This window comes from Homalodisca vitripennis, chromosome 7 (assembly GCF_021130785.1).
Source record: "Homalodisca vitripennis isolate AUS2020 chromosome 7, UT_GWSS_2.1, whole genome shotgun sequence".
Taxonomy (NCBI): domain Eukaryota; kingdom Metazoa; phylum Arthropoda; class Insecta; order Hemiptera; family Cicadellidae; genus Homalodisca; species Homalodisca vitripennis.
Window position 1 is genome coordinate 24,260,898 of NC_060213.1, and position 21,304 is coordinate 24,282,201.

The 21,304-nt window shown below is 34.7% G+C and overlaps 1 protein-coding gene across 1 annotated transcript; it reads left to right on the forward strand.

Annotated features, from left to right (window-relative positions):
• The first annotated feature begins 1,642 nt into the window (after positions 1 to 1,642).
• LOC124366648 lies at positions 1,643 to 20,943 on the forward strand. Its single transcript, XM_046823248.1, has 10 exons — positions 1,643 to 1,999; positions 3,148 to 3,243; positions 7,440 to 7,613; positions 8,748 to 8,877; positions 10,368 to 10,527; positions 11,732 to 11,874; positions 14,587 to 14,762; positions 15,378 to 15,624; positions 17,493 to 17,609; positions 20,576 to 20,943. The coding sequence occupies exons 2-10, from the start codon at positions 3,157 to 3,159 to the stop codon at positions 20,941 to 20,943; spliced, it is 1,602 nt and encodes a 533-aa protein (XP_046679204.1). The 5' UTR covers positions 1,643 to 1,999; positions 3,148 to 3,156.
• Positions 20,944 to 21,304: the final 361 nt, after the last annotated feature.

Genomic DNA, 21,304 nt, shown 5'->3' on the forward strand with positions numbered 1-21,304 from the left:
ACTTTGAGTATGTGATACTGTCACGTGATAACACTTCAAGGTGGCCGTGGCCTAACTGCGCAGTTCGTGTGAAACTGTGAATGTGGCATGAATTTCAGCTAATTGGTTATTATTGGTAAAACAATATATATACAAAATAATCTGGTTTTTACTTCCAGTTGCATTGTTTGTAATGATTCAATAATAAAAGTCAGTAAATACGAGATTTAACATACTTGTTCCTATCGGGAATTAGTTTATTGTCATATGACTAGTTTTGTAAATTTTATATAAACTTAAATTGACTAAAAGAATTAAATGAATTGGACATTCTATTTATCAGTGTTGAATTTTCATCTTACACTCTCAGACTGGCGTATACTGTTTAGCTTATTAGAAAATGAAATTCCTTGTTATAGCTCTAACCGAAAATATCCAATTTTAAATTAATCAGTTTTTTTCCTCAATTATTATGTTGAATTTATAGGAATATTAAGTATGTGAGACATTTAAATTAGAACAAAATTCTTATATGCAAAGACTCTCAAGCAGCCATCAAGGATATTGATTCAATACAACAAGGCCGGTCAAAATGGGTTGAAAACAATTCATCTGAAATTATTTATGACATAGTAAATAGTAAAAAAAGAAGTTTGTATACACTGAGTACCTAGCCATTGTGATATTATTTATAATGAGTACATGGATAGACTAGCAAAAAGTTCAAAAGAAGATGGTATCATAATAAAAGATATGAATGTACCACTGATTAAAGTCTTTAGATCAGCCCAAAATAGTATAAAAAAGAGCATTTAAAAAAACATAACAACCCTTTAATATAGCAACTTAGTATAAACAAGTTATTAGCATAGTACTAAAAGTCAATAAACTTTTCAATATATTTTAAAATTTTTACTAATTGCTCCTAAAGTCTTCAATCAAGTTATTAGCAATTGTAATATTGCTGTTCCTTAGTTTCGACACTTGAAATGGAATAACAACTATATTATTATGACAAACCGATTAAGGTTTAGATGCAAATGTAAAGATTAGTAAACAGTTTTAAATCAGACACTGTACATCATTTTGCTTAAAGTGTACTAGGGCCCAGAATGAAACTCTGGACCATTCAATTTTAGAATACCCATTTAATTTTTTTTCTTTAGGCAATATTGTCTTAAAATTGTAGCTAATATTATTAAAAAAGATGGACAAATACGCTTGTAGATATCCCCAAAGATACAGATATTGACATACATAGAGAAATTATGAGCAACAAATAAATAGATGTGACAGCGCAATAAATATAAATTTTTACATTGATGTCTTTCAAACCTGGGCTCTTCCTACCGCAGTGTTTCTTTTACGTCTAGGAAATGCCAGAAACGCCCCTAGCCCCTGACGAAAAGATGCCCTTTATCTTTAAGTCCGTAAACACTCATAGTATCCAAAAATCTCATACTAACCCACACACATTGATAGGAACAAAACTGTTGTGACTAACATTTCTTCTTATATTGTATGGTCCAGGTTTTGAGACAACTACTTGTGATTGAAAACAAAAACCAATAACAAGCTACCTTGAGGCTGTACGAGTTACTCTAAGCCTGCTTTTAGCAGATCAAATAAAAACAATTATCCCTCCAATTCTATCATTTCAACCTATCAATTTCAATTCATATCTTTTTCAGTTATTGTGGTGTAGTGTGGTTATGATAAGTCTACTTATATGAAATGGAACACTTTATTTTATTTGACGTTGATTAGGCCTAACAACAAGCCGATAGGCCTAGATTATTATAAAATCAGTACTGTACAGCTAAATACAGTGTGCGGGATACCTTGAATCATGTGAAGTGAGCATAGAATCTGAGAACAGAACAGAGCATTTATTGTTATTGATACAATTTGTTGTTATTTTAAAATAGGTTAACTTATTTATACTTAACCTTTTTGTATTGGTTAAGAAAGTAGCCTTCATTTAATTATTCATTCCCAAGTTGGAAAACTCATTTATAATGTAAGTACAAGATCTGTACAACTAAAATAAAACTACTAGCCTATACATAACAATAATAAATAGGGAAACTTAGGCCAGCCTTGTAGTGCCAGATGACAAAAAATACCCTTATTTTTCAATAACCTGCTACCAAAATGGGTAGAGTATGATAACCAGACTGGCTTTTATATCAATATTAATAGATAGATGATATTGCAAAATTATACCTTTTGATATAATAAATGGATACTGATTAGCTAATTTATTATTAGTTAGTACCTAAGACTTCTTTACCATCAGAAATACGTTCTGAAAGCTAAAAGTTAGAAAGACGTACATCAAAACTATTTACAGAATTTTGTAGAGCAAGTGGAGGAATATATGATATTTTTGAAGTATTCTTTGTCTTAGTCAGTTAAAATTACGAGGCTTTGTTTGGTTGATGTCAAAAATATGTACACCTTGAGCTTTGCTTGCATTAAATTATTTTGCCCAACTCCTTGTAGACCATCCATTAAATTGGATGTGAATCAGATTTACGGCATTATACTCTACTAATATAGACCTTTAATTTGATATATTACTCGACCTAAGTTTTCGTTTAAGATTTTCTTCTGACTCCTAACGGGCCATCCCACTGACATGACAAAAAACAAGTAGTTACTTAAAAAAGTAGATTTATAGGTGCAGTAATGATGTACCAAGTTTTATTGCTTTACCTGTAATCGTTTGGGAATTATCAAGCCTGTGTGGGACTTTTTTTACACCTTTCAAAAAGGGCTAGTTTTATTTTTGTAATTTAGACAAAACAAAACCTTGCAAACATTTCGTACTATTAATTATCCAAGAATAATATGCTCGAAAACTTAGAAATAATCGAGAAATAAAATAAATTCAACAAACAAAATAGCATCAAATTGTCAAAAAACTGGCAATCTATAATAAAGAAGGCAACACTGGTTGTTGGTTAAGCTTCAACCGACACTGCTCTGCTCACTCCAATTCATCTTTAGAGGCAGATGTATATCATTTATAGTTTTGGTTTAAAACTTAGATGTAGTTATGGCCAACCATGCAAACATAAGAACTAAAATTACAACTCTCTCGAAAGAAGACTAAAAGAAACTGAGTACTGCTATTTAAATACTTTTTTAATGCGTGTTACACAGATAAAAAACATGGCTACTGCTGAGAAGCTGCATGAATTAATTCACATCAACTTGGAGTGTCTTCGAGACAGCGGACACAAAATTGATTTTGAAGAGGTCAGTACTAAAATTTACTCATAGGTTGAATGTAACTTAATTAATTCATTAAAAAAATAATATAATAATTTTTTTAAAGTTTAATAGTAAAAACATGGCAATACTTGATTAAAAAACATGAATGAAGTGCATTCAATTTTAACCCTTTAAAAGCGTCATGAAAAATTAGACCTGATCTTTGATAAAGTTACAATTTTTTAAAATTTTCCAATGTGTAAAGTTAAATTTTTTTTCCTTTCTGTATGTCAAAATAGAGTTATGTAACGGTGAATAAAATTTGTTTAGCCCTTTTTGGATTTCCTAGGCTAATTTTTAACTTTTGAGAATATCGTAGAATAGCAGTGTAGTTGTCACCAATATTTTTTTATTTATTCAGTACGTATGGGAATGAAACACAGTTTTTATAGATAAACATATACTATATTACAAACCAATAAAATTAGAAAAATACAAAAGTAGACAAAGAGTGTTTATTTGGTGGCGGGCTGTCACAACTGGCATTTCGCGCGTCTCCCGCAAGCCACTGTTATCGCGTGGACTTTGAACCTTCTTATCACTCGGCAACTTGTAGGACAGCCTTGCGGGGCTTGAATTATGTTTTTTGCTTTCTAATAACATCCTTATGACCGTAGTAAAATATGAAAAAAGTTTGGGGTCTGACCAAGTAATTGCTCAAAATTACTGAATCTTCAAATTCCGAATCGTCTGGATTCGCCATTCATACGAATAATGGTAAAAAAACACTAAATAAATACTGGAAACTGCTGTATATAATACGAATAATTTACTTTAAAAATAATAGGACACAACAGAAAATTAGCGATAACCAAAATACATATGCGTGTACCGGACGCTTCCCACTAACTAACTGGCTAGATGCCTTGACGGGAGCTCCCGTCAATGACTTTGTGAAAGGCACGGGGCCACGCCCGCTAGACAGTGTTTGGCCAATTAGAAGCAACTGCCACTCCACTCCCATTGTAACAGAATTCGAGGCGGGGCAACCCGTCTGTATGTCGCCTGACTACTAGAACCATCTAGCAGCAAAATATTCAACTAACATAGCAGTAAGAAAATAAAGAATGCAAAAAACGCGGATCCACGGCAATGACGTTTTTGAGCTTGTAGTGGCCCTCCGCGGATCCGCGTCAATAACGCTGGAAAGGTTAAATATTAAGAGAAAGTGTTAAATGAGATTCATATGGAATCTTTGCTCAGTGGAAAATGTCTCTGATCTGCAATCAACAAACACTTAAGATTATATATTTTTCATTAATTCAGTCCAATGTAGCTTATGGCATGTCCCTTTATGGTGCCTTTACTAAAAGAAATCTGAATCAAGTAACCTATTGGTAGCACAGAAAAAAGCAATAGATTTTGAATTATGTTAAAACTTAAATGGGATGACACTGTTAAGGATGAAATTGCTGATCTTAGCATCATCACTGTATGTATACCGAACTGTATTACATTTCAAGATGACACAACAATCAAAGAGAGGAATCAGCGCATCACATCATTATAATAATGCATGGAATCGAACTCTGATTATAATAAAGAGGCTAATTATCGAACTTATAGAAAAGCCGACTTACGTTGGACAGTATTTTCTATTCAAGTTATAAACTATTATTAAATTTGAAAGTGATTTAAACAGTTTAAGAAAAGATTGAAAGACTATTTTGCAGGTCAGCCTTTTTATACTACTGAAGAATTTACTTCAGTGCATTAGTTACGAAACAGATGTAACAAATATATTTTATGGATATTTTAACAGTCTTATAGCCGATGTATCCTGGAGAGAACAGTTTTGTGTTAAAACACAACCTGAAATCCTTTGGAGCAATGTCCACTCCTATAATACTAGACATTGTGATCAATTTCTAAACAATCTGAATTTACATCTTAATTTCGAAAAAACACAATTTACAGAATTTTCAAAAAATAATCATCTTCAGCCTCCATGTGTTGAAATAAACAAAGAAAAAAAATAGAACACCAATTATCAGTAAAATATTTGGGACTTCAGGTGGACGATGACTTGACTTGGCGATCCCACATAAACTCTGTGTCTGCCTCTTTCTTTACATCGTCCTACCTGATGTTCCAGTTTGCAAAATATCGTCATGTTCTGTTATTAAAACTAATATATTTTGGTTCGGTAGAGTCACGGTTGCAGTATGGACTTCTTGTTTGGGGCTCGGCACCTCAGTACTTACTAAAAAGGGTTTTCGTTTTACAGAAACAAATTGTACGTGTTGTGGCTGGCATATCTCGCAGAAGTTCATGCAGAAATGCCTTTAAAGAGCACAGCATTTTGACCTTTCCATCTTTGTATATTTACGAGACCATCATTTATCAGGTTTCATTGTGCAAATGTAGTAGATGGAGCTGCTATACATGACCACAACACGCGAGCCCGAGTAGACCTGCGACAAACCCAACATCGCTCGGCTCTGGCGGGTGGACTGCCTCAAAATTCAGGGGCTAGGTTGTTTTGGAGGCTCCTCAGTCATTTAAAAAATGTAACAAAAACAATGTTTAAAAAACAACTGAAAGAATACCTATTAGAGGGTTGTTTTTATTCAGTTGGGGAGTTTCTAGCCTAAACTCTAATTTATTAATCATTTGTATTCTTTTATTATCTAATGTAAAATTAGTTCTTATTCAACTTGACTTTTATACAAATATTGTATTTTTATAAATATGTTAAGTATTAATAATGTACTACTGACTTTTGTCATACATGTAATACATGTCTACGACAATAAAATGATTGAAATTGAAATTGTAGAGTGAAATTTAGCCCAACACAATTTGAGTTTTTACAATAAAAAAGCAATCCACATAGGTTAAAAATTTTTAAATAACTTGCCATTTGAAGTTACTAGCAATATTCATAAAAGAACTGTAGGAGAATGGTTAAAGAGCATCTCTTGCTTAGGGAATACTATACTTGTTGGAAGAGTTCTTGTGTTAAAATTAAAAAAAATTATTATAATTGAAATAACTTACTTTTGTAAATGATTTCATAATAAATCTCTGCAGATCAAAAAAGAATAATAATACTAGCAAAAATTCATTGGATTGCTAGGGGAAAATGTTTTACTGAGTTTTCTACTACATAAGAGACAATCGTCACTGTTAAGTTACAATTACTTTGTGTTATTGCAATTGTACATTAAAATGCACTTTTAAATTGATGTATTGACACTATTTTTGTTTGCATGTACAGCACAGCACAAAATAATGATGCTAGATTCTGATGCTTTGGAGCCCAAGGTAGGGATTGGGCTTGGCCCAAACCGTCTTGACAGACAAAGCATAGTCGAGTTGGACTTTATTAGGTTCTAAAATGATTTTTTTTCTATATTGTAGAATTTGTAGGTCAAAATAGTAATTTTGGTTTATTTATTATTTATAAAACACAGGTTTTGCTCAATTGTATTGCCTGATTTTGCTGGTGTACTAGAGCGAGCGTCATCATTAATATCTGCTCAACTATTTATTTAAATCACCTGGACCATTCAGAAACTTTATACACAGTAGACAAAGTCACGATCCAATGTTTTATAACATTAAAAACAGTTGTTTTTATTTTCGATCACAAATTAGATCGTAGTGATCCTAGCACATTAGACTCAGTACTTCCCTAGTCAACACATCACATCACTAAAATCCACTGTCAGAGAGCGCAAAATTGAATGTGTGATTGACGGTGATTTCTGTGAGGTTCCCCTCACCCTCCTTTCAGCCTTATTATGTTCAGTTGGTAACCTGAGTTATTTTCTGGCCAGACTTGGGATTTATGAACGTTTTCAGTCTAACGTTGGATTGATATTTGCTCAGATTCGATTAGTAAATTGACATTTCCACGCATACAAAATCATTAATACAATAGTTCAATTAGCCTGTAAATGCTGAAGATGTTATGGATTGATTACACACATAAATTGATAAAATTAAAATTAATTTGTACCTTTGGGCCAAAAGATGTAAAAAAATGTGACTCATGTGTACTAGTTAGTCCGTACATCATGATAATATAACAAAACACCATCATACACTATTTCCATGGATAGCATATTGGCAGTATTGTGTTAAGAAGTGATGAAATGAAACAAAACGAGAAAAATCTTTTGTGGAGTGAAGCAGTAGATTAGTCTCAAAGTATGTGTAATTCGGGATATGTCCAGGGAATGTTCCGGCAGCCCAATCAGTCCAAGTTTGAGAAAGTGGCACACGCACTGCTCTTGATTCTGGATCCTGTGGAATGTAACAAGACCATTCCATGGCCTCTCCTTGAAGATAAGTCCTTGAGGAGTGAATTCCGCAACAAGTTCGTCAAATTCATCAAAATGATCAATTCAGTAAGAATTGTTTTACATTAATAATATGTATTACAGAAGTTGTGATTAATCAGTCATTATGTATAGTTTTTGGTTATAATGCCTAATGACCAAATTCACTAGGCAAAGTAATAAATTAATTACATTAACCAGTCATTAGAGACACAATAGCTAACACAGCTTAACACAGTAATCTAATAACCTAACGACAAGTAATCTAATCTAATCTAACCACAAATAGTCTTACATGTAACCTATGTTTGGATAAAACAAGGACGACCTACCTTCCGATATACGTCTACACCTTTTGAATAGAACATAGATCATAGTTTTAAATATATAAAAACCAAATTTTAATAGACCTTCATCATTTGAAGTCTTATGATCTGTCAGTTTTAGCAAAATAAGACCATTTTAAGATACCTCAACCTTAGATATCATCTCCTAGATCTTCCCACTTCTCTGACGTCAGATCACGTCCCAGATCGTCACAGCATAAGGTCGGGAAAGTAGCCTACCTATCGGCGCTATCCCACACTTGTGGTGAAAAAAGAACATCCCTTGTGATAGTACCTAAATTCAAGTTCAGATGATGTGAGAGCTCGTGAATGTTGATTTTAAATTTGTATACTGTATTTTTAATACGTATGTACTGTATGTATAGTTTAGTAACAAACAATAGATAGAGACAGAGTGGCCCGTTCTCGCCAAAATCGTTTCATTTCGGGAGGCAGAAAACCAGAACCGATCGTCATAATGACTTGTAATTTTTGCAGTAAGTAAAATAAGTTGTGTTCTTTCTAATAATATAGACTTTTAGGTCCACAGTGAAACAAATTGTTTAAAAAATGGTGGTCTCCGGATAGTACCAAAGTACCGCCCATACAAAGCAGTCTATGGAATGGGGACACAACACATTCTCCCAAAAATAGCCAGGAACAATTTTGTATAGGTTGCTAATGCTAGAAAGTGACGTTTAATGTGTAATTTTAATATTCGTTTCAAACGTACAACCTCTATTTTGGGTTAGTCTGGTTGGCTATATTAATCATAGTAGTAGACAATAGATAATAGTAGTAAATATGTTTGTATGAAAAACATAGAGTTGAAACACAGTTTTTTTATAAAAGGTAATTGGTTTTATTCTGTTTCCAGAAATATCCACAAGCTGATATTCCAGAGATTCAAGCTTCCAGGTTGCATTTTCCTGGGGGTTTGCACTTCCTTCAGTTCATGTACAAGTTGTCCTCCTTCGCCGTATGGTTAGAATTGACGAGATTGTCAAGTAAGTCTCTTTTTTTCGTAAGATGATCATTGTCAATCATACAGCGAAGAGATGATCAAATACGACCACTCCTTAGCTGGATGAAGTGAAATTTAAGAATTAAGTTAATAATAAAAAAGTTATCTTTTACTGTCAGTATAAAAATGTTGGCTGTTATGATGAATTACTTAAAGTTCTCAAATGCACTCTATGTCTGTGTTAGTCTCTAGAGTTACAATAGGGTCTTATTCTTGCTGTAACAAAATAGCGAAAAATAATGTTCTGTGTCCACACAGTCTTCTAATTACAATTAGATGCCTGCAATGGATCTAAAATAAATTCTAAATAATTTTGTAATTTCTCAGAATACATAATTATAAACTATTTTACTTTGGAATTTCGACTCACCCCTTAGGCTAAAATTTAAATGTTTGGTCTTCTCAAGACAATATTATATTATTTTTTGAAAATTGCCATTGAATATATTGAAGATTCAAACTTAATGTTTAACTGAACCTCATCCCAAGCATCCCCAGTGTAACACAGCACTGTGTTGTCTGCAAATGAGTTAATTTTGCCATTAAATTTAGCATCGTATAAATCAATCTCATCAACTTTTCTAAGTTTTTCAGCAAGAATGAGATACTATTAAAACTGACACAATGTGTGACACTATTTCCGCTATAACCCTCATTATAATATGAGTTATGTAGGTCTAAATGGAAGTGGTGCACCATCACCATTCTGTTACTGAAGCATTATTGTACATGCCAGTTTCATGTTGCTTTGAGCCAGTGTAAAGGGTCATAAGTTTGCTATCATCAAATTTTGTATACTAATAGAAATTTATATTTCTAGAATAGCTAGAATAACTCAAATTTCCTTTGGAGCTTGCTTTCCTTAGTTTTTTATTTATTGTGTAACTTAATGCAAATGTTTTGATTAACCATTTTCAGACTAGAAGGCCTTTGTGGCATTAATATAGTCAATATTGGTGATTTTATTAAGCAATTACGTGATCAATTGATTGAATCAACTGTCAAGGAAACTGGATTTTCCCAGACATTTGCCATTGTTCAGTAATACAAAATATCAGTAAATCTACGTTTCAAGATCTGCAATCTGATCTCTTCTTCAATAGGTGATTAGTCAGTGAATGCAGACCTATTGTGACCTGTATCCTGTAGTTCAGTTTTAATAATTAGTGTTGTGTTTTGTATTTATTAAGTGCATGTTTTAGAGTTAGTGGAGTTGACACACAACATGGTGGTTGTGATTCCTGACTTATGCCTGTCACAACGCTCTGGTATGATTTGGTTTATTTTAATCTAGATTGCAATTATGTGTTAGGTTAGTTATTTACCTGAAGAAGAGATCAGATTGCAGATCTCGAAACATAGTTTTTATATGTCACGGAATGATGGCAAATGTCCGAAAAAATCCGTTTTCCTTCAAAGTTTTTCCATCGTCAAAAACAAACTTGAAACTAAAAATTGTTTTATTATTTTTAGGTCCTCAAGAAATGGAAGAGCTCTTGCCAAAGTTTCGTCCATCCAAGTTGCCAAAGGACAATATGGTGAAGTTAAAAATCGTGAAAGGCGCTCATCAGGAAGCTCAGTGCAATCTGCAGCAAGTGACAGAATACCTGGACACTGCACTTCCACTCATGCAGTTAGTGCCGTCTTCTAGTTATGAATATGTTCATACCATTGAAATCGCGCTAATCGTGGCATACAGAAATATTTATACTGTTTTATTTTAGTTATTATTCCCTTTTAAGTCTTATTCTGCCCATCCTCTTGGACCATTGGCCTGTGCGAGGATCTTATCAAACAGAATAAGGGGGAGAGACGATACAGTACGAGGTCGATGGTACTGATAAAAAGTGCTACTGCCAACAGACCGGATTTGAACCTGCGCTATCTCTTAATCATCAGCTCTCCCAACATACATGGAAGTTCCGCGAATGTGTAAGAATGCATATTGTATTAATTTATGGCCACTGGGAAGCAAACAAGAATAAATGACGTGCAAAAAGTAAATTATTGTGCTATTGCCAGTGCTACTGTTGTATCGTCTTTTCGTCTGATTATCATGGCACGGCATGCGGATATAGTCGTACTATGCACTTACACATACGCCTAGAACACTACCACCAGTACCTGTAGAGCTTTTTTTAAAACAATTTTTTTTGTTTATTATTTCTTCTTTCGAGAAACAGAATACAAATTCCACTTTGAAAAAAGAAATTTATAATCTAAAAGAATGCTGATTTTTTTGTGCCCTTAGGGTTACTTTACAAATAATAGATCAAGTTTATAGTTAAAAACAAGATCTGTCCTTTTTTTTGACTGGGGAATGTTTTCAGCTGTATACGACTGTTAATAGCTGTGGCACCACTTTTGGGAAATGTTTGACTTACACGGTGATATAGACCTGAAAATCTGAAGAAGAGTTGTATTAACAGTTTTCTCTCACCATTGAGACGATAATGATGAGAGGAAGTTCTTATAGCCAAGTAATGTGGCTAAATCACATCACTTTGATAAGAGAAATGCAAGTTTATACATTTCTTGTTTTCCTTCTGGTTTTGTAAGGGGAGCCACGATAAACACATTTCGAACTGGAAGTGATTCTTATCGATTCCAAATTTCAAGTTTACTTATTACACCATTATTTTAAGTGTTTAGTGGTTAAGTGGAAGACAGGACTAAGTCCTAACTTCACCTCAATAATAAAGACATATTTCATTTAATTGAACCACATATTTAACGTAGAAGTTAAAATAATTGCAAATAATGATAATCATCAAACTTTTGAATAAACTCTATTGCTGACACAACTAAAACCTTGACGATTTATGGTTTTATTCCAGGAATTTAGAAAGCCATGTTGAGAAATTGTGCTCCAAAAACCTGGTAGCGACCAACCAGTTGAAGAACCATGTCGCAAGTCTAGACGTAGATGATGAGATTAAAGAGCAGCTTATCGATATTGAAAATGCTGATGCAATGAAAGGTAAATTGGTATTTTACATAAACTCTACAGTATCATGAATTAATAACATTTTCTTCGAGGGGTTTAATGCATTAGGTAGAATCACATATTATTCTGTAAATCAAATTTATTGATGGAAGAATATAAGCCTAGCACCATGTTGAGGGTGCTATTTGTAGTAGATCTGATTGGTTATGTAATAATTTGACACCTTCGTTGGTTAAGCTATTTTGTGATAGGTCTCGTAGTAGTGGTAGAAGTTAACTTGCTCAATGTTGGTTGAGTCGTGTCTTGTTTAAAAATGGTACTTACTTGGTAGAGCAAAGTTGATCTGAGCGATGTTGGACATGTCAAAATGCCTTAGCGGACATTTTTTTTTCCACCTTAGGGCTGCGGAAGGATGGTAGGGGCATGGTGGCACCTAGGTTAGCTTTATCAAAAATTTCTTTTAAACTATAACAGCAATTTTTCACGAGAAAAAATTTGTTAACTGTATTTGGATTTCTTTGGCCCTTCAATTGATTGAATTTCAATATGCAGTGTTTGACAAATTTTTAAACTGGCATATTTAGGCTTTTTTTCATAAATGTTTAGCCTGTGGGAAACAGTAAAACGCATTTTTATGTCTGGTGTTTTGTGTATGGGTGTTGTTTACATATTCCATTGTGTAAAATTTTATGTAAACAGACTTCAAAAATGTAAAGGCTTGGCACTGTAAAATCCCATTTAAAAAAGATCTTTACAATGCGTCTGAGGAGGCACTTGAAAGACACATCTGAGTGCCTTCTTCTACCAGACAAAAATTTGGTAGTTTTGATTTAGACGCATCTCACAATACTATAGAGTAAGAGATGTGTGACTCGAGCAAGCAATGTAGGCCAATTTCATTAGAGTCAAGTTTTTTTAGCCTTCTGAGATTGCGTAAGACAAAAATACACTTTGCTAGTCTTGACTCAATCTTACGCAAACTTGCTCACTCCAGTCTAAACACTCGTTGAACCTCACCCCTAGGAAAGGGTTAGAATTTTTTTTATTGTAAAAGGTGGTTTTAATTGGTTTGAATACAGATAATTTTAGTTTTTTTTTTTTTTCAATTTTTGTGGTGGTGTTGTGAAGGTAGTGTGCAGTTTCAATGTTCTGTTACGTTTAATATAACCACATTAGAGTGCCTCTTGTCGTGGATCAATTCAAAGTTCAATTAAGTATAAAGGTCCCAAGTTGATGTACTATAATATAATAGATCTTGTGGTGCAGTAATTTTGAAGGAGTTATTGTGGCGGTGTTGTGGTGTAATGTAATGTGATTATTTCTACTTGCTCACCTATAATTATATATATCGTACATAATGATACAGCACGTTGATATAGTCAATATGGTGATTCTGGAAGTTGTAGTATCTCAAGTTACTTTCTCAACAGGTCATCTTTGAGGTTATGTTGGATTAGATAACACTCTTTCATCCTCATTTTGATTGACTTGTAGGTGAAATAAATTTAGTCACTTTTTTATTTTCAATTGAAAATTTATCCTTTAGTAAAGTCTGGAATAGGGCTAGCCTTCCGGATCAGCTCCACACATCAATCCTGAGTATTCTGTTAATCTGGAAGCCGCCCAGAAAACCTTTTAGATTTAAGTGCAGTAGAGATTTCCTCAGTTCCTTGTCTAGTGGAAAAACTGTGACCTACTATTTAAAATGTTTGGTATTGATCAACATTTTGTCTTGATCTTTCTGGCTCCTTGAATTTTTCGATTAAAGTGTTTGAGAACTTTGTGTTTGGTTAAGTGATGAAAGCCTTTCCTGGAATAAACATGTTGACCATATTATTCATAAAATGTCTTCCAGTATTTATGCACTGAGACAATTGTCAAGGGTTTGTAGTTTACAAACTTTACGATCCGTATATTTTTCTCTAGTGCATTCACACTTATATGGAATAAGCATATATGGTGCAATAACAAAAAAGAATCTGGATAGGTTACTAGTCCCACAAAAGAGAGCTCTACGGGTTATCCGTAGATAGACTTAAAAAGACTGACTCCGTTAAGAAATTATTTACAGAAAATGGAATTTTAAAGGTATACAGTTTATATATTTATGAAACAGTTCTTAATGCGAAACAAGAAGAAAACAACACTCCAATTCTAGTTAATAGTTATCGATACAACACAAGGCATAAAAGAAATGGCCCACAACATAATCTTGAATTTTTCAAAAAGAAAACTGATTTTATGGGACATAAGTTCTTTAAAAACCTACCAAGAGTGATAAGTAAACAAAATCACGGGTTCAAATCCCTGAGAGGTCCAATCACATGTAATAATAATAATAAAAAAGCAGTGCACTTTGAAGCCGGCACAGCTGACGCTGAGGCTTAAATGAGATTTAAAAAAAAGTAAACAAAACTTTAAAAAAATGAAATGAAATAATTCTTACCTGCTGAACCTAGCACTTTATTCATTATTTTCAACAGCAAATTTGTGTTTTTATTTGACAGTATTCTTATTATGTTTTACTTGACACTATTCTTGTACATGAAAAACAAACATACAACACACAAACAAACATACAAACATACTTTATTCGTGATTTGCATTTCACGAATAAAGTCTTTTTGAATCTTGAACCTTTGAATATTTTTTTAATGCCTACAAAAAATGAACAATACAACTAACAGGTTTTACTCTAACTTTCCATTATACTGGCTCACCAATAGTAATGGTTACCTGTGACAGATTGGAACGCGAGGACAAACGAGAAAGTGGCAGAGCTGAAAAAGCAAGCTGGACGGCTGGTTCAGCTGAGGGACCTGACTGCTGAGTGCAAGCGGAGGAAGGCAGCAGCTGCCAAGACTTCCGAGGATCTGTGTCTGGACGGTACGAAGCTAGCAATCTCCCCTGCACTCGCTGAGGTATGTCTGGTGTCAAATCATTTAATTGCCGTTAACAATATACATTGCATTGTACAAAAAATACAAAAATTGTAAATTTATTATTCGTCTTTTGAACCAAATCTATTAGTAGTTTTGATATTGTTTAGTGTCTGAATTGAGTAATGGCTCAATCTGCGACAGTGTGATAGAGGCGAAATTGCATATTTAGTTCAACAGTCTTTCCTTGCTATTGCAAATGGCATCAGCTATTGGACATTATGTTATTGTTTAGGGGTGTTAAATTTAATTATCATGTTTCAAATCAAGTAAAAGGCATTTGAAGCAAAGATAAAAATATCTATTAATCACAATTTTATAATTTTACTGTTATTGTAATTTCTGTATTTGTTGACACTTCAGTCAAGTTTTGATCAAAGTTATTCAAAAAACAAACAATTAAGATGCTACTTCAGGAAAGTTAAAAAATTGTGAGAGATGACTGAAAATTTTCATGTCCCCCCCCACGAATTTTAAGATTCCATGAATTTTGTGTGTGACAATCATAATGTGTTGGTTGTTTTTAACTAAAACTTTAAATAAAGATGATGTTTTTAATTTTTCCGACTTTTTTGAAATAAATGACACATCTCACAGATGGTGGCCTCCCCTGTGTACAACAGCAGTGGAGATGTGAGACTGGCGGCGGTGCTGAAGGCGGGGCAAGCGTGGGCGGCGGGCATGGTTTCGGAAACTCCTACCACGTCCTCACTGCTCCCCGAAGTTCAGGAGCTCCTGAAGCAGTACCGTGAACTGCAGGCGCGGGCTATCAACCTGACCGCTGCCTTAGACACGTGTTGCAATCAGAGCAGAAGAGTCATCAGCAAACTGCGACCCATTGTATGTAAGTCAACATGCTGTGACTTTTAAACACTTTTGGAAAAATAATAGGTTATGCAACAATAAAAGGAATGAACACCTTCCTTTTATTGTTGCAGTGCCTGGTATCTGACGCTATTTCAGACTTGACTCTTGGAACCTGGAGTCATGTTTGTCTGAAGAGATCCAAAGAAGATTCAATTGAATCGACCATTCCTACCATAGCTACATTATGTGTAGAAAACTCAATTGCTCCACCGTTCTTAGAGATCGTGTCTATCACATCGTAGTGCACTCAGTTGTGTACCTGATGAGACAATGAGACTTCCACTTCACCTATTTATTTGTGCCTCTGATGTCAAAGCGATGTAAATGTTGCGTTTTGCGCTTCTTCGTTGTCGACTTTCTTTGGATCTCTTGAGACGAACATGACTCCAGATTTCCAGGAGTCAAGTCTGAGACAGCGTCAGATACCAGACGCTGCACTAATAGGAAGGTGAACTGGAGCTAAACTCAACATTCAATTGAATCAACCCTACCTACCATAGCTGTGTTATGTGTAGAGTCACATTAAACATTCATCAAATCACTCAAACATATCAGGGCTTAACTTTGTTGAATCCCACAAATTTCTTGGACTCCATTTTGATCAAAACATAAAATGGAATCACCATATAAACTATTAGTTAATAAATTATGTACTCTTATGTTATGCTCTCAGCATTGTCACACTGCAAATCTTTAAAAAAATGCAAAGCAGTATATTATGCCTGTATAGAATCTTTTTTTACGATACAGAATAGTTGTCGGGGGTGCACAAAAAAAATTATTAACAAATATTGGTTGCACAGTAGAGTATAATTAGAACATTGCTAAAAAAAAACGTTCTTGTTTTCGACCATTATTTAGACAGTTTGAGGTATTGACACTAACAGGAATATATGTTTATGACATCATAAAGTTGGTGTGCGATAGGTCTGCCTTGTATAATGAGTTTACCTTCCACACACCACTTTAATACAAGGAACAATTCAAAATGTCAGTTATTCCCACCATAATCTCCTTATTTGAAAAAAGCCCATCATATTTGCCTTTAAAAATGTTTAATGGAATACCTCTCCATTTTGCGTGTCTTAATTGAAAACAAATGTTAAAGGCTGTAAAGGATAAGCTGGTGAAGGAGGCATATTACTCCTTGGGTGAGTACCTGCTTGATAACTGAAACTGATCTGCTGCACACTCCCATTTTTAAAAGGTTTTAATATTTTAATCTTTTTTATTTATGTTTATTAAATTATCTGTTGTAAGTGCAAATTAATATACAAAATGTATTTTAGCTTTAGGTTAGTTCATATTTTTTGTCTTTGACGATGCACCTGTATTTTATACCCTATATCCCATTGGATACACGTGATCTTTCACAACTGCCATTATGTACCTAATTGGGTACACACCGGACTTTCATAAATTGCTTTGTGCGCCCGATGGGGATGCATTTTCTTATTGCGTTTCTATTATTTGCCTGTCTTGGTGGTTTATTAAATGTGATCCTGTGCTTAAATATAGACCTTAGACTATCGTGTACTCTGCTGGGTGCATATTTTTTTAATTTTGTATGTACCCTTTGGGATACAAGGAGAAACATTGAAAAAAACATATTAAAAATAATTTTTTGTGCAAAATTGCGAAGTGTACATACTTTTCTTCATTATTCTTTACATTTAGCATGAAAAAAATGATTACGATTTTTTACCATTATTATTGAAAAGTTCAACAGCAAATAAGAAAGTCCAAAACTAAGCCGTTGTTGTGAACTTGTTAAAATAGTTACTTAAAAATTAAAAAATAGTTATCAGTGTTAATGTTTATGTTAAGTTTGTTTTTATATTATAGATGCATACATCAAGCAGAAACAAGCTCCGGACCACTTCAAGTACCTGAGAGCCCCCCCTACACTTCAGTTTGCTAAACCCATTTCGCCCTGCAAACCTCCATCAGCTGTCAAAAAAGGTATCATTACGGTTACATGATCATCTTTATACCACTGGCCACAGATGAATACATTGTATCCAATTACCTAGCGATTGATAGAATAGTTGAACTTCTACGGAGTCAGATGATGAAAAACACTCATAACAATAATATATAACAGTGTATTATTAGTGAAATAATTTTGAGCTAAATATGAAAGTATATACAGTACTGTATACAGTAAAATTGACACTCTTAACATTATTGCCTGATACTGAAAACCTCATCAGTTGTTACACATTAATTAAAATAAGTTAACTAGTATTAAAATTAAATGAAGAATGGTTTTGCAAATAACAATTTAGGCACTTATAGCGATGAACTAGTTTTTAAATTCCAGTATTATAAAATTCTGCTGCCTGAGACTTCAAACCAGGTAGTCACACCCTCCCGCAGTTCCACGTCGTCATCATAGCACCCACTCCATAGACTGTAATTTCGTTACATAAATAACATATTTTACCCAAGCCTCTTCTCCTATAATTCGATCGAGCAGCGAGTTACTATCTTTTTCGTAAGTGTTCAAAAATGTCATTAAAGTAGCCATACGCTAGTTTTTAAGTGTTTCTATTAAGATTTACCATTTTGCACAACATTTATGGTAATCTAACTGTTGCGTAACAATGTTGTGTAATAAACGCCTTGAAAAAAACTAAGTGAGATTTCTGTGATTGTGAATCGGCAGTCTTCTTTAATCCTTCTCATCAACTTTAGAGATAAATTCATCGGTCACAATACTTGGATATCTACTTTGTTCATCATCATGCACATTAGTTTGACCATTTTTAAACGTAATGCACCACTGACTCACTCCACTTCAGTAATCACATCATTCCCATAAACTTCACGGAGTTGGCAATAAATCTCAATTGGTTTATTGTGCTTAGCCAACAAAAACCGTATTACCGACCGCACTTCACAACTGGTGGGATTTTCAATTGCATCACACATTTTAAACTGCTATTGTAGAACAACAAGGACAGTAACCTCTCACTATCACAGCTGGATAGCCACTGAACGGAGAAAATGCCCTGACATCAAAATTGCAGCAATATTTCTGCCTCTAGCGGCTGCAGAGCGAAACGTAATACTTTCTGGATAGTCCTTATACGAGGGTCGTCCATAAAGTAACCGCCGTTTTGGGGCCTGGCGCGATAAGTAGTGGGGGTTAGCGCCGCCATTCTCACATCGGTGTGCGCAGCCGTTCAGTACGCTTCTAGCTGTGCAAGGGAGGAGCATCGTGCGATCGCGCGTTTCTTTTGGTACAACGTAAAAACATGAGCGCCGTGATAGAAAAACCCGCCAAGTGTGAAGTGCGTGGTGTAATAAGATTTCTGTGGTCGAAAAGTTACACAGCAGCTGAAATTCATCGTGAATTGAGTGCGGTGTGTGGCCCAAACATTATGAGCGAAAGTGTAGTCCGTCAATGCAATGGGGTCATACCGCTTCGCCTAGCAAGCCGAAGAAAGCTCGCCAATCTTTTTCAGCGAGAAAATTGATGGCTACAGTTTTTTGGGATGCTAAGGGCATCTTGCTCGTTTAAATTAATGGAGCGTGGTACGACCATTACAGCTGCAGCTTACTGTGAAACCTTAAAACGGCTACGACGAGCGATTCAAAACAAGCGTCGTGGTCTTCTGACATCTGGTGTTGTGTTTGTCCATGACAACGCCCGCCCTCATACAGCTCAAAGAACTACAGAACTTTTGAAAAAGTTCAAATGGGACGTTTTTTGACCACCACCCCCTTCCAGCCCGGATTTGGCTCCCAGTGATTTCCATCTTTTCCCGTACATGAAGCGGTGGCTTGCATCTCAGAGGTTTGCGAAGTGATGAAGAGCTTCAAAACGCTGTAACATGTTGGCTAGTTCTCAGGCGGCAGATTTTTTTAAAGATGGAATTTAAAAAACTGTTAAAAGATATGATAAGTGCTTGAATTTGTATGCTGAATATGTAGAAAAGTAGAGAAAAGCTGCAGTTTTTTACATTTATATAATACAATTTTTGTATCTCAACTAGTTTATTTTTTATTTCAAAACGGAGGTTACTTTGTGGACGACCCTCGTATGTCGTGCAGGAGGAGGTAAAATAAGTAGTACTGATAGGGTTAATCACCACCGGATTATTACAAGACTTATTACAAACTACTTTTTAAGGAAATATAATTCTAAAGATTATCTATAAGGTTATAAAGGATTCTCTTTGAACATACAGGACTATAAGCCTACATATTGATGTATCTAGCCACTATCCTGGATTCCTATTAATTTGGTATACTTAAAATGTATATTGCTGCACTGAAGGTATGAAAAATCGTAGAATAATATTTTGGTATTCAGAAAAAAGTAATGTTCCTATTGAAAAAGCCAGTTAGTTTGTGTAATAGTTTGAAGTTACTCAGTATTTCTGGGACTGTCTAATGATGGACTCAACTTCTATTATAAAAATGTTTGTCCTCCTTGATTAGGTTGAAGGTAGATTATACATACATTTTGGATATCTAAACAGCACTCAATGGAATTATAGCAAATGTTTACCAACCGTTTAAAAAAAAAGTGTTTTTGTTTTTTCATCATGTGCATTATATGTTTTTGGGACATTTTTGTTTTCTTAGTGGTTTTTTTAAAACTGTTTAACAATAGATTTTTTAAGAGAGTTGCTTAGAAAATTTGTGCAATACACAATAAGAGCCATGAAATGTGCATCAATAGCATTGTGTTGGTCTATGATGGTGCTTGCTCTCGCACTGTAAATGTTTATATAGAACTTTGGGTGAGAATAAAGTAACTACCCTCCATACAGCCTAGTCTCCGCTTTGGCTATTAATTTGAAATTTACTTGAGTCTATCTTTCATAAGCAAAGCATTTGGTGACCGAGCTCCTGTAGTAGTGTGTGAGAAAATGATTATAACTACATTTATTATGTGTTTTATTTTGTTTGGAAAGATAAACGAAGGCGGTGGTCGGATATAGTGAGGAAGAAGAAGAGCCACAGGAGGGTTGTGTGCTCTGTCAAGTGGAAAAGGTCCCAGGTGTCGATTTTCGACACTCCTTCCTCCAAGGGGTTCCGGCATCCGGGTGTAGCTTCCAGCATAAAGCGAAGCACCCGCCACAGCATTTCCCAGTCCCGTATTCCAACCCACCTGGCTACATTGCCCCGCCGCCCCCACCTGGCTACATTACCCCACCGTCCCAGCCAAGTAGGAACATTGCCTCGCCACTCAACGGTCTCCGCCACCTCCACCCCTGCACTCACTTGCCGGAAATCTCTGTACGGACAGCTCCCCACAGGGGCCGAAAACTGGAAGAGGTAAGCTCCAACACTCTGATGTTTATTACCATACTCATAGTTGAACATATGCTTTATGGAGATTAATTAAATTTTAAAAACAAGGCAGTACTCTGTGAAAGTTAACACACTGGTTTCTTCAATATACAGTAGTATTACATTTTTTAAATCCAATGTTACTATAATCTTTTTGTGTAACTTACTTCTAATAGAACAAGAAGCTTCAAATTGCACCTAGTCCTAAAAGGACCTTTGTGAGGCTTCTGGAGTGGTAGGATATTCGCTGGATGGTTAAGGTTGGGGGTAAGGGCCGCATCCTGTCGAGATTCAAAAGGAAGAATTTAGGACATTAATCTCAGTCATGTCCCCTCGGAAGAAGGAGAAGA

Coding starts and splice junctions, on each gene's coding strand:
- LOC124366648 (XM_046823248.1), top strand. CDS start 3,157: ATGGCTACTGCTGAGAAGCTGCATGAATTAATTCACATCAACTTGGAG. Junction 10,528..11,731: donor ACTGCACTTCCACTCATGCA/GTTAGTGCCGTC, acceptor GTTTTATTCCAG/GAATTTAGAAAGCCATGTTG. Junction 14,763..15,377: donor TCTCCCCTGCACTCGCTGAG/GTATGTCTGGTG, acceptor CACATCTCACAG/ATGGTGGCCTCCCCTGTGTA.